Raw genomic sequence first — 17,101 nt, forward strand, 5'->3', positions numbered from 1 at the left:
TTTGTCCACTTATATAATTCAGCATCACAGGGAAGCTGGATCCCAGTTGTTTTTCACAGAGGGCCAAGCAGTGGAGGGAGCTGCCGACCTCCCAGCAATACATGTAAAAGCTTTATTTTATACTGACTCTGGTCATCTTTATCTATCATAAAAATTTGCTTCACGATCTGAAACACGTAAGTGTGGCAAATATGCAAATAGCTAAGAAATCAGGATGGGGTAAATCGTTTCTCACTGCACTTCTGTTAGGCGACTGAATAAAAACACAAAGTCAGCAGTCTGGCTATGAATGTCTTTAATGTTTCCAAGATCAGAATCACATCAGGGTGTACAACCTCACCCCTGGTGCCGTTGCCCACCTCTCAATTTTAAATACACGTAGACATTGAGGGCTACCAGGAGGGGCTATGCGCTTACCTGCTGCTGAGTAATTGCATATGAGAGCATGAGGGTGGGAATGGATGTTTGTATCTGTGTGTGCCTGTTTGTCTGTGTCCATATGTCAGGTTGGGTATCAGACGCCACCTCTCTGGGGACATCTCAGGCCCTCCAAGGTATGGAGGCCTATCTCCCCCCACCACGCCCCCTGCCAGTGGCAGACGCCCTCAGACATCGGTGCATTGGTGGTTCTTTGTGTCCGGGGATGGGCGTCCAGGTACTGCTTGTCGGGGCCTGGAGCCTGGGACTTGCTCGGGCTCCTTCGGGGGTGGGGTGCCTTTGGCCTCTCAGCCTGGGGCTCGGTCACTCTGGCACAGCTGGCTGCCGGCGGAGCTCACGGGCACGTCGTTTAAATCATGCTTTTTATCTGTTTTTGTTTTTTAATGTTCTGTAAAGAACTTGGGATCACCTTGTTGTTGAATTGTGCGATATAAATAAACTTGCCTTGCATTTTGGCTGCTACCTCAAAGCACACTGTGTGCTGTCGATCTTACGTGCTGCACAATAATATTCAATATTTAGTATTTACAGTTATATTCACATAGATCATCGTGATGATGTTGTTTATTATATTGCTCTCTTTTGTTTGCTTGTTTTCTCTTTTTTCTTTCTCAACAGGTGATCCAGGTGATTGATAGATGGATTTTTTGTCTGTTTGTTTTGTTGGCTTGGACAACTTCCTACCAGACCCGTGGAAGTGGAAGCTTCAGTGAAGAAAGATTCCTGCTCCCAGCCGTTCATTGGCTCGGCATTTTAAACCCCTAAAGAGTCACCTGGCCTGTAAATAAACAGGGCCAATAAAAAAAAAATCACAAGAATAATACAAAGATTTCAGCCAGTTTAACTTAATACATTAACTTATTCTTGTGTACACAGTAATTCATAAATAAATAATGTATATTATCAATAAAGATTGATCTAAACAGTTTAACTGCTATGTGCAGATAAAGGTTGCATAGCTTTAAAACATTTGCTATCCAGCAAATATCAGTCAAACTCAACACAAAAGGAAATATAACAATCGTTCAAATTGTTTGGACCGGTGATCCAAATCAACTGGCGTTGGTCAAACAGATGTGTGGTAGACTTACTCTGAAGGAGCTGCTACCGACAAACCAGCAAATAAACACCAAATATTTCATCTGTGACATTTGTGAGGTTTCCTCAAACACACTCCGTCAGTCTTGTTGCTGTTGAACGACAAACTATTTAAAAATGTCGCGGGTTTACCTGGTCATATTCTCATTCACGGGGCGCTCGCCAAAACAAAAGCAAACAATTAACACCACGCCGATGCTGTTCACAGGACAGCAAGAGTAACGATCAGGAGCATCTGGTCTTCGTTATCGTTCCCCTCGTACGTGTTATTACTGCGATTTCAGCGTTTTCGCTTCACAACTAAAGTGTGCAGTTTACTTTGTGCGCACTCAAATGGAGTCAAGTCAATTAGCGCCACCTGTGGTCAAGTGCCATAGCCTACAGCCAGATGAACTTGTGACACACATCTGAGCCACGTTTGAATTCCTGTTTCATGCACAATACATTTGTAACTTTTTATTTTTTCTGTTTTTGTGTCTTGCAAATAAACCTTTAAAGTGATTGAAATGATGTTATGTATTTATTTTTGGCCTTTATCTACGGTGGCCCTGAGAGGCCAAACGGACTGCAACTTAAGAAAACACCAGCAATAAAAAAAAAACGCTGCAAAAGCACAAAAAACACAACTGAAATAGGAAAAAACAAACGGAAGTGTTTCTGGGGAGACAATAGTAATTAGTAATAAACAGAGCCAGTGTGACTAAGTGGAGCTTGTGAGAGTGAGTGGATTGAAGAAAGTGAGGGACTCAGATGTGTCAGTTGGTTTGTCTTTGTTTGTGAGTGTGGAGGAGAGTTAGATTGGGTTGGTTTTAAAGCTAAGTTAAGAATATTCTGAATTTCAATTCAATTTTATTTATATAGCACCAAATCACAACAACAGTCGCCTCAAGGCGCTTTATATTGTACAGTTTGTGACAAAGTGGAGGAGCAGTTGCAATTCTCTCCATTTGTCCCATATGTGTTTACCTTTTTTTTGCACATTGTACACATTATTCTGTTTCTATGTATTTGCTATGATTTGCATTTGTCAAGTAACATTGCTTCACTCACTATCCCGGGTTTGTTTGTGTAAGCGTTTTGTTGCCGGCAAATCAAACACTCTGCAAATTAAGACAAATACTAAGTTATGTTTCTTTATACTTTATTATGTTACAGATTAAGTCATTTGTTCATACTTTGTTTGTCTTTTCAGTCATCATGAGTGTCAGGTGTGGGGAAACGCCCGCTTGGCATTTCCTCATTTTAAAGTCCTGATCATGTCACACATGACATCATCAGGTCAAACCATGTGGAGGGGTTTCTTTTTCCAGAGAGATGCTTCCTTTTGTTTGTGTTAATGTTTAAAGGGATTTGTTGAATGTTTTTCCTTTTGTTAATACTGCCATTTAGTTGTGTAAATGTGCATATTAGAAGTGTGTAGAGGTTTTGTGTTTTTAGATAACCTGAGTAGAGTTTTAGATCCCTCAGTTGAGTGAGTGGTACTGGCTGGGCAATTGGAGGGAAATTGATGGCCCTATTTAAAGCCAGTCTCTACCAGATGCAGGAGAGAGGAGAGGTGAGCTGTGTCACCAGAGCCATGTTATGTTGAGTTTTGTTAAATGAATTGATTTGGGGAAAGTTTTGTTAAGTTATACATTAAATTAAGTTCACTGCAAATAAATTGCTCACCTTGGAAACCCAAAATGTCTGCATAGTCTGCTTCCCTACCACCTTCCTTGACGTTCGAGTCTGACTACTTCACAAATGGTGGCAGCAGTGGCTCCAGGCCAGTAGGTAGCAGCAATGCAGAAAGGGGCCAGACCAAAAAAGCACCAAGTGCCAATGGACTCTGCAAGTGAGGAGCCTCCAGTGCTCAATCAGCTAGAGGAAGCAGAGCAAGAGCAATGTACTGAACTGCATAACCTTGCTGAACTTTCAAACCTCCTGCGTGGTTTTATGAGGCAACAAAGTGACAGAGAGGCCCAATGGGAACTGGAGAAGCAGCGGCAGGAAGGTCGCTGGTGGAAAATTCAGCACCAGTTCACTCAGCTCCAGCAGGAAGTGCAATCAGAACGTCGAGAGCACCAGCTGTTGGTGGAAGGTGCAACAGCAGATACAGAGACACGTTTGAGGCCTACTGCGGAGCATCCAGCAATGCCTCAGTTACAATCTAACGTCATGGAGGCCGCAACAGCATCTCAGTCTGCCCCCTTAACAAGACCACCAGCTTGGAAAGGGCCTAAAATGCAGCCTTATAATGAGGACGAAGACATTGAGCATTACCTAACAACTTTTGAGAGGATCGTAAGCGGGTGCCAGTGGCCACACGAGGATTGGGCATTACATCTTGCTCCACTTCTCACTGGTAAGGCACGAGCTGCTTTTGTAGCCATGGACATTGATGAAATTATGGACTATGTAAAGGTGAAGGAAGCTGTTCTTGAAAAGTTTGAAATATGTGCAGAGACTTACAGACTCCGATTTCGCTCCACGACGTTGGGCGATGACGAGACACCTAAAGAGTTAAGGACACGCTTGAAAGAACTGTATGATAAGTGGATAGTTCCAAGAGAAAAGTCCAAAGATGAAATAGGTGACATCATTGTTTTAGAGCAGTTCCTGAGAGTTCTCAATCCTGAACTGCGCACGTGGATAAGGGAGCATAACCCAACCACGTCTAAGCAAGCAGCAGAGCTGGCTGACGCTTTTCTTGCAGCCCGTCGGCCACTAAAGAACTATGCAAGTCCCAAACAATTAGCCCCTGTAATAGCAGGTAGGACAGAGAGTGGTAACAGTCAAAAAATTAGGAATTTCAGGCAGGGCCCCCATAATTCCACTAGTAGTCGGGCTAGGGAAATCAAGCAACGTGGGCCTTTAGTGTGTCACTCTTGTGGTCAAACAGGTCACTTTAGGGCAGATTGCCTAAGTCAGACTGTCAGTAACACATATATGTGCTTTTCTTCAAGGGGTGTCGAAGATGAAGTTGAGTCTTCAGCGCCCTCTTCTCAGCATGAGCGCACCACATGCGTTTTTATTGAGGAAAAGCCATGTGTGGCTCTTCTGGATTCAGGAAGCAGCCGTACCTTGGTTAGGCAGGAATGTCTTCCTAGGGATGCTACATTTTGTGGCAAGGTAAAAGTTTGGTGTGTTCACGGTAATGATGTGGATTACCCAATTGCCAACATTAATATTCAGATTGACGGCAAGCTGTATTTACTTTCCGTGGGAGTTATGAGTAAACTGCCATATCAGGTTGTGTTGGGCCGTGATCTTCCCATTTTGCGAGATCTGATAGCCAGGGGAGAGGAAATCAACCCAAGTGTTACAGCTGAGTCCATGGTAGCAGTCACCAGGTCAAAACATAAGCATCACGCGGAAGAAGGTTTAGGTTGGGGTGAATTTCCTTTCGCTAACAGTGATGTTCCTGATTTTGAAGGATTAAGTCAGGGTCGCATAAGAAAGAGCAGAGCCCAGAGGCGACAGGCTAAGCTGAGGGGGACAAAGTTCACTGAACCAGTTCCAGTGCCACAATGTGATGAATTACCAGTCGTACCTGATGAAATAGCTCAGCTTCAAAGAGAGGATCCATCTTTAGCTCCCCTGTTTTTAAAGAGTGTCACAAACGCAACAGAGGTCACTGAGAGAGGCAGAGAGCTATTTTTCCTAAAGGGTGAGCTATTATATCGCCGCAGTAGGGTCGGAGACCAGTTGGTTGTGCCTAAGAGTTTAAGATCCACAGTACTGCTGTTAGCTCACTCAGTCCCTTGGGCAGGACACCTGGGTCAAGCCAAAACCTTCTCTCGTATGTCAACTAGATTTTACTGGCCACAGCAGTTTACAGACACTGTGCAGTTTTGCAAGTCTTGTCCCGAGTGTCAGTTAACAGCACCAGGAAGGAAAGGTGACAGGGCTCCCCTGATCCCTATGCCAGTCATAGACACCCCGTTCTCTCGTGTTGCGATGGACATCATAGGCCCATTAGAGAGGAGCAGTGCAGGGCACAGGTATATTTTGGTAGTGTGTGACTACGCTACAAGATATCCCGAGGCTTTCCCCTTAAAAAAAGGTTAAAGCTCGTCAGATTGCCAACTGCTTAATACAAATGTTCTTGAGGGTAGGCATCCCAAAAGAAATCATTACTGATCAAGGGTCCAACTTTACATCTAACTTCATGAGAGAAGTCTATAGATTGCTGGGGATCAAAGGTATTAAGACAACTCCCTACCACCCACAAACAGATGGCCTTGTTGAACGTTTCAACAAAACCCTTAAAGCTATGTTGAGGAAGTTTGTGAAAGATACAGGAGCGGATTGGGACCAGTGGCTTCCTTTCTTGCTCTTTGCCTACAGAGAGGTACCTCAAGCTTCCACAGGGTTTTCTCCTTTCCAGCTCTTGTATGGCCACGCTGTCCGGGGTCCCCTTGATGTGTTGAAAGAGGCTTGGGAGGCTCCAAATCCCAGAAAACAATGCAATGTTCTTTCATATGTACTGAAAATGAGAGATAAGCTTGAGGAGTTCCAAGAGCTGGCCAATACTCATCTGGTTGGTGTCCAACAACGTCAGAAGCAGAGTTATGACAAAGCAGCTCGTAGGAGGATTTTTCAAGAGGGACAAAAGGTTTTGCTGCTTCTTCCATCATCTGAGAACAGTTTCCTTGCCAAGTGGCAGGGACCGTATGTGATCAGTAGGAAAGTGGGTCCAGTTACCTATGAACTGTACATGCCTGAGCGTCGCAAGAAGAATCAGATATTTCATGTAAATTTGTTGAAAGAATGGTGTGATCGGCCAGCATCTTCACTAGAGTGTTGGGCTCGTGCCGTGGTCGAAGAGGAAGAACCATGGGAGCTGTTCTTTCCTTCTCCAGCAGGTCAACAGCTAGTTCCTGATGAGAGTCATCTTACTTCCAAACAACAGACAGAGGTGAAAGCAATTATGCCTGCTGATCTTTTTAGCACCAAAACAGGTTGCACCAATCTCATCCAACATGAGATACAACTCCACTGTCCCAATCAAAAACCTATTAGGGACACCACCTCACGGGTTCCTGCAAAGCTGATGTCAGCATTGAAACAAGAGGTGGAAGACATGCTTGACATGGGGGTCATTGAGCCATCTAGAGGTGAATGGTGTAGTCCAGTGGTGCTAGTGCCGAAGAAAAATGACCCTAAACAGAGATTTTGTGTGGATTTCTCTAAACTCAATGCTGTTTCTGCTTTTGATGCTTATCCGATGCCAAGAGTAGAGGAACTGATTGAGCGCTTGGGGAACGCTAAGTATCTTACGACACTAGACCTTTGCAAGGGCTACTGGCAAGTACCTTTGACTGAGTCTTCGAAAGATTTGACAACTTTTAGAGTTCCCAGTGGACTTTATCGCTTCAGAACAATGCCTTTTGGTCTGCACGGTGCACCAGCCACATTTCAGAGGTTGGTGGACGAGGTTTTGAGAGGTGCAGATGGGTATGCTGCAGCATACATTGATGACATTGTGGTGTTTAGCGAGACCTGGGAGGATCATGTTCAGCACCTTTCTGATGTCTTTCAACGGATTAAGAGGGCCGGGCTTGTCATAAATGCACACAAATGTCACATTGCTAAGTCTGAGGTGGAGTACTTGGGTTACGTCATCGGGGGTGGGGTCATCCGCCCTCAGGTGTCAAAGATTGAAGCCCTGAGTGCCTACCCACCTCCTACGACCAAACGGAAAGTGAAATCGTTTTTGGGTCTGGCGGGGTGGTATCGCCGCTTCATTCCCAACTTCTCTGCTAGAGCAGCAGTCCTTAGTGACCTTACTCGCAAATCTAGCCCCACAAAGGTTAAATGGACTGCCGAGTGTGATGCAGCTTTTGTTGATCTTAAAAACTGTTTGTGTAGTGAACCTGTTTTGCAGTGCCCGGATTTTACCCGGCCATTCACTTTGCAGACGGACGCTTCCGGAGAAGGACTTGGAGCAGTGTTGCTGCAGGGTGAGGGTGAGGATAAACGACCAGTGGTGTATATAAGCCGTAAGCTCTTTCCTAGGGAAATGAAATATTCCACTATTGAGAAAGAGGCACTGGCAATGAAATGGGCTCTGGATACATTGAAGTACTATCTAATGGGTGATGAGTTTGTTTTGGAAACCGACCATCGTGCGTTACAATGGATGAACAGAATGAAAGACTCTAATGCCAGAATCACTAGATGGTATCTGTCCCTACAGCCATTTCGCTTCAGGATCCAGTATAGACCAGGGCACAAGAATGTGGTGGCCGATTTTCTGTCCCATTCCATGGAGGAGTGAGTGCCTTAAGGGGGGGGGGGGAGTGTGACAAAGTGGAGGAGCAGTTGCAATTCTCTCCATTTGTCCCATATGTGTTTACCTTTTTTTTGCACATTGTACACATTATTCTGTTTCTATGTATTTGCTATGATTTGCATTTGTCAAGTAACATTGCTTCACTCACTGTTTGTGTAAGCGTTTTGTTGCCGGCAAATCAAACACTCTGCAAATTAAGACAAATACTAAGTTATGTTTCTTTATACTTTATTATGTTACAGATTAAGTCATTTGTTCATACTTTGTTTGTCTTTTCAGTCATCATGAGTGTCAGGTGTGGGGAAACGCCCGCTTGGCATTTCCTCATTTTAAAGTCCTGATCATGTCACACATGACATCATCAGGTCAAACCATGTGGAGGGGTTTCTTTTTCCAGAGAGATGCTTCCTTTTGTTTGTGTTAATGTTTAAAGGGATTTGTTGAATGTTTTTCCTTTTGTTAATACTGCCATTTAGTTGTGTAAATGTGCATGTTAGAAGTGTGTAGAGGTTTTGTGTTTTTTGGATAATCTGTGTAGCGTTTTAGATCCCTCAGTTGAGTGAGTGGTACTGGCTGGGCAATTGGAGGGAAATTGATGGCCCTATTTAAAGCCAGTCTCTACCAGATGCAGGAGAGAGGAGAGGTGAGCTGTGTCACCAGAGCCATGTTATGTTGAGTTTTGTTAAATGAATTGATTTGGGGAAAGTTTTGTTAAGTTATACATTAAATTAAGTTCACTGCAAATAAATTGCTCACCTTGGAAACCCAAAATGTCTGCATAGTCTGCTTCCCTACCACCTTCCTTGACGTTCGAGTCTGACTACTTCACACAGTTTAATTTCCAAAACTTGCATATGATCTTCAGTTTGCAGCTGGACTATCACATAGCAGCTGGAGCAGTCTCACATGGAGGCCAGTCCACTGCTGCCACCTGTGGCCAAGTGCCATAGCCTACTACTAGATGAACTTGTGACACACATCTGCAGCAGAGGCTGAGTGGCTGCTCTCACACCTGGAGCATCCAAATCGACCCACAAACACGTTGAAAGATGCAATGCCATCAATGTGGATTGTCCAGACTGAGAGACCTCTTCCCTCTGACCCCTCCCCAAACCCTCAAACCCTCCTACCCACCTCGACATACAAACTCTGTGTGGCTTCACGTGTTCTGTTGATGTTTACATGATCGAAATAACTTGAACACAAACACAAACAAAGAGGAAGACCGCACCGGAAGGAAACAACTACAAGTCCCAGCATCCTCTGTGTTTAGGGAGCAGCAGTGAAAGTGAAAGTATTGAGCCTCCGTTCAGAGCAGCAGGAGGAGGAAGGTGGAGCTGAGGCAGGTGAGTGTTAACATGAATATGTTTCTTCTTATGACATAAAATAATTCCACGCTGTTCGTGTCTGTGGGTGAAATGTGAGGCCGGTCGGCTCCTCTGAGCGCTGGTTTCCTGTAAGTAGAGAGGAAGTGAGTTTAGCTGAGCCTCCGTTTAGTGTGAGAGAGCAGGAGGAGAGTGAGAGCTGTGCTGAGGCAGGGTGAGTGTTAACACCGCTCTGACATTACTGTGTCTCTGTGGCGGGAACAACAGGCTCCGTCAGTGGAGGCAAAAATAATCAGACTTTGGTTTTTCAAAGGAAACAACTTTATGTCGGAAGTTCCCGCATGCTCATTGGATAACGATGTGTCAATCTCGAGCTATTAGCCAATGAGCGTGCGGATTCACAGAAAGACCCGCCTTTATCACGGGACTTTAAAAACTACAATGGCGACAGAAACTCCGTGAGTGGCAAGGGTGTAGATTTGGTTGTGGCATTGGTGGGGACGGATGATTCAACCATCGACCCCTGCCCCGTTTCTTATTTTTTCCTTTTTGTTTTTGCTTCTTGATAAAAAGAGGAGAAATATTCTTGCCTACATGTGCTATTCTACATGCTTTTAAACCGTTTAAAATTACAATTCATAGTTTTATATGTGAATTATGTGATGTTAAATTACTATTAAGCAAATGACTGACTAAGTATTTCAGGCTTTAGTTTACTTCAGCCATATTCCATATAAATCAGGTATCATACAAAAGTAAAAATGGCTTCAAATGCAGTCAAGACAATAAAAGAATATGACTTTAAGGACTTAACAACATTACTTCAGTTATACTACACCAACATCTCTGATACATTAGCACTAAGGGAACACTGAATGATCTGGTGGGTTTTGTCCATAAAACTACTCATCTAAGATTACCACAAAGTAAATGATCTCTCAGCAACATTATGCAACATTTCAGGCACTACTGCCCTCTATCAAATCAGTGAGCTGGGATGTTTAATTCTAAACATGAACTACTGTTACAGCAACAGATATGGACTACATGCCCACACAACAAACACATGCCTGCTCCTCTCGTTAGCTGAAATGAACTGCTGGCATCTATACTGTCCAGTCTCTCCTGGTGGACATGGAATCACATTATTCGTGGTTACATACAATTTTAGACTGATTTGGACCAAGCCTAGCACCTACTTGCCAACCATAAGACCTCAGAATTAGGGAGACCTAAAGGGGCTGGGGGGGGGGGGGGGGATACATGTACATATATATATACAAAAAACTTGAAACTTACAGTGTTTATTTATCGGATAAAATAAGTTAAATGTCACTGTTATTATTGTCCAGCCGGAAACAGGCCGGGGGTGTCCAACTTCAGAGGCTGCGTCCACCTGAGGACGCGGCCTTAGTGGTCTAAGTGGGCCAGGTCCTCCGAAAGCTGGGTAGACCGGAAATGAGCGACTGTGAAATTGGACGGTCTAGCCTTCAGAATTACGTCACCTGCCGTCTGTTCCTTGCTGTCTAAAATATAACCGGACGCTGGCGTAGATGGTCGAATAAACTGCTGTTTTCACACAGCAGTTTATTCAGCTGTGTGAGAACCCGGCATAGCCTGTAACGTTATTGTGACGGACACATTATATGAGTGAACTTGACTTTAAGTGACTTACAGGTTTCTTTGAAAAACAATTTCTTATATGCAGGTTCTTCCTTTGCGCTTCCATCCTCCTCTCCTCCTCGCAGCGCAGGTTTGCCGCTGCTGGAACTAAACAGAGCTCCCTGAAAGGCTCAGCCAATCACATTGGCCATATTTGTCACATGATGTAGGACTCCAGTAGAGAACGTAATTTAACTTTTTCTGCTCCGCTCGCTGAATGAGACGCTGACAGATCGTTTTTTTCTTACTATCGGGTTTGTTTTTCTTTACTCGAAGAGATCAAATTATTGGTGGGGACACGTCCCTTCCGTCCATGCCAAATCTACGCCCTTGGTGAGTGGAGTTCAATGTGACATTATGAAACTGTGACGTTTGAGCCACTTCCTGTTCTCAGTCCCAGCGTCCTGATCACCGAGGTTTCTTTTGCTCTGATATCTGATATTGATTATATTGGTAAACAGACTGTAGCATAAACATCAGGTCTGTTCTGAAAACTGTCTTTATTTTTTCAAAGTAAGGGAATATCTGTGGTCTGATACCGCGGGCTCATGGGCTAAGGACTTGGATTGACAAGTCAAGCGCAGATGATTGTGTTGTTTCTTATAAAGGCTTGTGTGTGTGTGCCTTCCTGTGTGTGTCCTTGTGTCAGTGGAACTGAATCAGTGTGTTAGAGAAAGTGCTCCTCTGCTGTGCCGTCATCGTGTGGATGCTTCTTTTAAAGTTGGAACTCATGTTTTTATGATCTGCTTCATTTCATTGAACCTTTATGTCTAACCATGAAGTCCCTTTGAGGTTACAGCCTCCTGGTTAGGTTTAGGCTGTTATTGTGCTTCAGGCTGAAATATGAGGAGGAAGGAGTGGGGCTGGTTAGCCCTCATGACCCTCACCATAACACATACGTCACAGGACAGTGTTTACCACAGAAACTCCATGAAATGATCAATGAGAACTTTAGAAACCCGTCAGTGTGATGCTTCCAGTACAACAGCACCTCTGAGTGTGTGTGTTTGCCTCTCAGACTAACTCCACCCTGACATCAAGAAGATGGAGGAAGAGGATGGAGCAGGATCTGCAGCATCCAGCTGTGTGTCTGTGAGGAGTGACTGGTCCAAAGGAAACCCTCCAGACTTCAGTAATGAACCTGCAGCAACAATGTAAGAGAGCTGCTGACTCATTTATTCAGTGTAAATAATGATTTTTGATGCAATGGGAGAAGAAAAATGACAAAAACAGTTTTAAAAATAAGGATTAAAATATTAAAAACTATGTTTTTGAGTTTCCTGATGTAGCACAAAAATATATGAACATAACTGTATATAGGACAGATATTTACGGTTCTTTTAGGCAGCACCAAAAAACAAAAAGACTATTTTTAAGGTGTCTGAGGTAGTGAGTCAACATGTCACACTGGGTCAAAGGTCAGGGAGTAAAAGTGTGTTTTAAAGGAGGTTTGAAAGCAGCGAGTGAAGGAGCCTGTCGAGGTAAATCGTTCCATAACTGATCAAATTCAGTTGGTGGACCTCTGTGTGAAATCAAGCATCTGGTTCACAGAGAGGATAACCCTCACATGGGCTGTACAACATTATACAGGGAGACAAAAACAGAGATTATCGTAGCCATCGCTCTCTCGCATGGACGTGGCAGTCTTGCGGTCTGCTGCGAATCCTCCCCGTACCTCCGTGACCTCGTCTGGTATCTGCTCCCTCCTCTGTAAGAGACAGTAAAGGAAAACACGTCTCTGCCTAGTCTTGAAAATCTAATCTTATCATCCATTGTTCTTCTAGGGCCTCTTCTTCTTGTGGCCTCAGCTAACTGCTAATATTTAAATGGCTAACATTAACATGTGTGCCATTAAAGTAACAAAAGGTACTTTAATGGCACAGTTTTTTTTTCAAAAACGTACTCAAGTAAACGTAACGGAGTAAATGTAACTCGTTACTACCCACCTCTGGACTTGACTGCGGTAGTTTGTAACCAAAGATCATCACACTGCCCCTCTGATTGTCTCCCCCCAACTACTCTTTCAAGGATTGTCAGGTTGGAGATTGGCCTATAATTAGCTAAGACAGCTGGGTCTAGGGATGCTTTTTAAGTAAAGGTTTAACTACAGCCAGCTAGGGATGGGTACCGTTTAGATTTGAAAACCTGCTAAATCAGAATCATTTGCTGATGATGGCTTTTTTCTTTTACATCAATCACGTATAATCTTAACTCAAAGTGAACATAGACTTGATTGAAGTAACTCAGATCAGCCAATTCAAAATGCTAATTCAATCAACTCTGAGTTTATTTCTAGACTCAGTTTGTTGGCCCTGCACCTTAAATATTGTTTTCACATCTTATGTCACGGCTAGCGGGGCGAGCCATGTTGAATTTAATAAAGGACCCAAGATGCCGACACTGCTGTGACGTGAGTGAGCTGTATTGCAACGGTGAAGTGCAGTGGAGATGGCCTGTGCAGAAGCTAAGATAACCTCTACTGAAAAAACCAAAAAACTAACCTGAAACCTTAAACGGAAACACGAGGAGACAACACAGACGAACCAGCAACAAGCAGGAAAAAACAAAGGGCTCATATACACAAAAGAGCCATCAGGGAATGAGAAAAGGGAGACACAGCAGGATTCATTGGACATAACCAGACAAGGGGAAGCAAAAGTAGACACACTAACATAGGACATGGCACTGTCAAAATAAAACAGGAAGTGAACACAGAGACACAATACTAACACAGTACAGAGGGAACACAGAAACCAAAACCTCAGAACTAGAAAATCTTAATCAGAATGAAATTGTAACAAAAGACAATAACAATCAAAACAAAACCACTGAGTCCACAGACTCGGGACATACATCGGCTCAAACTGTGGTCATAAATATTTTGTACTTGTAAATCAGACTGTGTAGTTGTGAACTGAGTTTTGTAACATTGTAAAACAAAATATCTGGAAAGTTCATGTTTTTGCGTTCATTGATTTGTGTGTGTAAAAATGTAAAAATGTAATAAATGTAAGAAACATTAGAACTACTTTTGCTGACACAAAGTTTGGCGAGCACTGCAAGTTGTCCCTTTAAACCAGTCACTGATATAAAGAGAGCACCTTGTTCCAGGGCATCTGAGCATGGAGGGAAAGCTTTATGCAGGAGATGGTAAGAGCTGTTGGGACTAAAGAAACTGAGCAGAAAACTACAGACATCTGGAAACTGAGTTGTTAATTCTCAGTGGGATCAGCAGGACTAGCAAAGCTTCACCATGACAGTCATCTGATTGACTGAACCCATCCAAACATCACTTCATGGACCTTTAGCTTGTGTCTGTGTGTGGACAGACATAACATGAGCTAATTATACATTACTCCTCCACAGAGTGGACCAGCAGAGAGCAGAGGTTTCCACTGGTCAGTCTGCACAGCAACATCAAACACACCTGGACTCTGTGGTTATGGTTTGTAGTACTACGTTTACATTTGTTCTTTTCAGTCACCTCTATGCTGCACTTTGTGGACCAGAGGATTGTCAGTGTGTCCAACATAAGTCAGAGTTTGGGCTCCATGATTTCAGTCAGATTGGGGTGACTGTAGCTCAGGAGGGGAGCAGGTCAGCTACTAGTCAGAAGGTTTGTGAATCAAACCCTGGCTGGCAAATGTACTGGGTAACGTACTAAACCCAAGCTGCCCTCTGATGCATCCATCAGAGTGTGAAAGAAAGTATTTAAGCATAGAACAATGTGCTTGGTTGAATGAGGCATGTTGTATAAATGCTTTGTGTGCACAGAGTATCAAAGAGAGCTATATAAGAACCAGTCCATTTACCACTGGGTAATTCATATAGTTTTCTTTTCCAGCGGCTGGAGGACAACATCACCATGTTTGTGAAGAACGAGCTGAAGAAGATCCAGAAGCTTCTGAGTCCAGATCACCCAGAAACTTTAAAGAGCCAGATGGAGGATGAGGAGATGTTTGAAGGTGAGGATGAAGATGAAAGAAAGAGCTGCAGAGAAGCATTTCTGAAGATCACACTCCACTTCTTGAGGAGACTTAAGCAGCATGAGATGGCTGACCATCTGCAGAGCAGTAAGAGAATTTCTCTAAAGACTGAATATTGATCTTTCCTAATAGCTCAAGAAATGGACCAATAGACATTCATCCTTTCAGGGTACTGAAAGGCTATGATATTTATTATATAATATTTTTTTCTGAATTTCTTACCTTCAGAAATATTTGCTCCACTCTGTAAACGAGAACTTAAAGCCCAACTGAAGAAGAAGTTCCAGTGTGTGTTTGAGGGCATCGCTAAAGCAGGAAGCCCAACCCTCCTGAATCAGATCTACACAGAGCTCTACATCACAGAGGGAGGGACTGCAGAGGTCAATGAGGAACATGAGGTCAGACAGATTGAAACAGCATCCAGGAAACCAGACAGACCAGAAACAACAATCAGACAAGAAGACATCTTTAAAGCCTCACCAGGAAGAGACGAACCAATCAGAACAGTGCTGACAAAGGGAGTGGCTGGCATTGGGAAAACAGTCTTAACACAGAAATACAGCCTGGACTGGGCTGAAGACAAAGCCAACCAGGACATCCAGTTCATATTTCCATTCACTTTCAGAGAGCTGAATGTGCTGAAAGAGGAAAAGTTCAGCTTGGTGGAGCTTGTTCATCACTTCTTTAATCAAACTAACGAATCAGGAATCTGCAGGCTTGAAGACTTCCAGGTTGTGTTCATACTTGATGGTCTGGATGAGTGTCGACTTAATTTGGACTTCAACAAAACTAAAATCCTGACAGAAACCAGAAAGTCCACCTCATTGGATGAGCTGCTGACAAACCTCATCAGAGGGAACCTGCTCCCTTCTGCTCGCCTTTGGATAACAACACGACCTGCAGCAGCCAATCAGATCCCTCCTTGGTGTGTCGACATGGTGACAGAGGTCAGAGGGTTCACTGACCCACAGAAGGAGGAGTACTTCAGGAAGAGATTCAGAGATGAGGAGCAGGCCAGCAGGATCATCTCCCACATCAAGAAAGCTCGAAGCCTCCACATCATGTGTCACATCCCAGTCTTCTGCTGGATCACTGCTACAGTTCTGGAGGATGTGCTGGAAACCAGAGAGGGAGCAGAGCTGCCCAACACCCTGACTGAGATGTACATCCACTTCCTGGTGGTTCAGGCCAAAGTCAAGAGGATCAAATATGATGGAGGAGCTGAGACAGATCCACACTGGAGTCCAGAGAGCAGGAAGATGATTGAGTCACTGGGAAAACTGGCTTTTGATCAGCTGCAGAAAGGAAACCTGATCTTCTATGAACCAGACCTGACAGAGTGTGGCATCGATATCAGAGCAGCCTCAGTGTACTCAGGAGTGTTCACACAGATCTTTAAAGAGGAGAAACAACTGTACCAGGACAAGGTGTTCTGCTTTGTTCATCTCAGTGTTCAGGAGTTTCTGGCTGCTCTTCATGTCCACCTGACCTTCATCAACTCTGGACTCAATCTGCTGGAAGAACAACAAACAACGTCCATGTGGTCTAAACTATTTGATAAACCAAAACTCCAATCTCTCCACCAGTGTGCTGTGAACAAGGCCTTACAGAGTCCAAATGGACACCTGGACTTGTTCCTCCGCTTCCTCCTGGGTCTTTCAATGCAGACCAATCAGACTCTCCTACGAGGTCTGCTGACACAGACAGGAAGTAGCTCACAGACCAATCAGGAAGCAGTTCAGTACATCAAGGAGAAGCTCAGTGAGAATCTGTCTGCAGAGAAAAGCATCAATCTGTTTCACTGTCTGAATGAACTGAATGATCGTTCTCTAGTGGAGGAGATCCAACAGTCCCTGAGATCAGGACGTCTCTCCACAGATAAACTGTCTCCTGCTCAGTGGTCAGCTCTGGTCTTCATCTTACTGTCATCAGAAAAAGATCTGGATGTGTTTGACCTGCAGAAATACTTTGCTTCAGAGGAGGCTCTTCTGAGGCTGCTGCCAGTGGTCAAAGTCTCTAAAAAAGCTCTGTAAGTTATAAAGTTTTTATTATTTAATTTGGTTGGTATGTTATGGAAAAACACACTGCCATGAACTTCTGTTTTGTTTTTGTCAAAATCACTGTAATATAATCACTGTACCTTTATATACATGCGACTTAATGCTGCTGCCCTCTTGTGGCTAAAGTGTAATTATGTTCTTGTTATTAGGGAGGATTTGAGAGTAACATGCCAAGTGAGTCAGCAGCTTCGCTTTAGCTTAAAAATCCAAATTCTTATGTCATCAGTTATAGTTGCATGTATTCATTATCATAAT

At 43.7% G+C, this 17,101-nt stretch overlaps 1 protein-coding gene across 1 annotated transcript in view; it reads left to right on the top strand.

The window, feature by feature from the left end:
- The first annotated feature begins 8,711 nt into the window (after positions 1–8,711).
- LOC113015885 (NACHT, LRR and PYD domains-containing protein 3-like) overlaps positions 8,712–17,101 on the top strand; it is a 525,401-nt gene continuing 517,011 nt past the window's right edge. The window contains exons 1-5 of the mRNA XM_026158251.1: positions 8,712–9,159; positions 11,819–11,954; positions 14,167–14,245; positions 14,645–14,873; positions 15,015–16,326. Of these exons, the coding sequence (XP_026014036.1) occupies positions 11,845–11,954; positions 14,167–14,245; positions 14,645–14,873; positions 15,015–16,326 (1,730 nt within the window). The 5' untranslated portion in view covers positions 8,712–9,159; positions 11,819–11,844. The remainder of the gene's footprint in view (positions 9,160–11,818; positions 11,955–14,166; positions 14,246–14,644; positions 14,874–15,014; positions 16,327–17,101) is intronic.

This window comes from Astatotilapia calliptera, chromosome 3, assembly GCF_900246225.1.
Source record: "Astatotilapia calliptera chromosome 3, fAstCal1.2, whole genome shotgun sequence".
NCBI lineage: Eukaryota > Metazoa > Chordata > Actinopteri > Cichliformes > Cichlidae > Astatotilapia > Astatotilapia calliptera.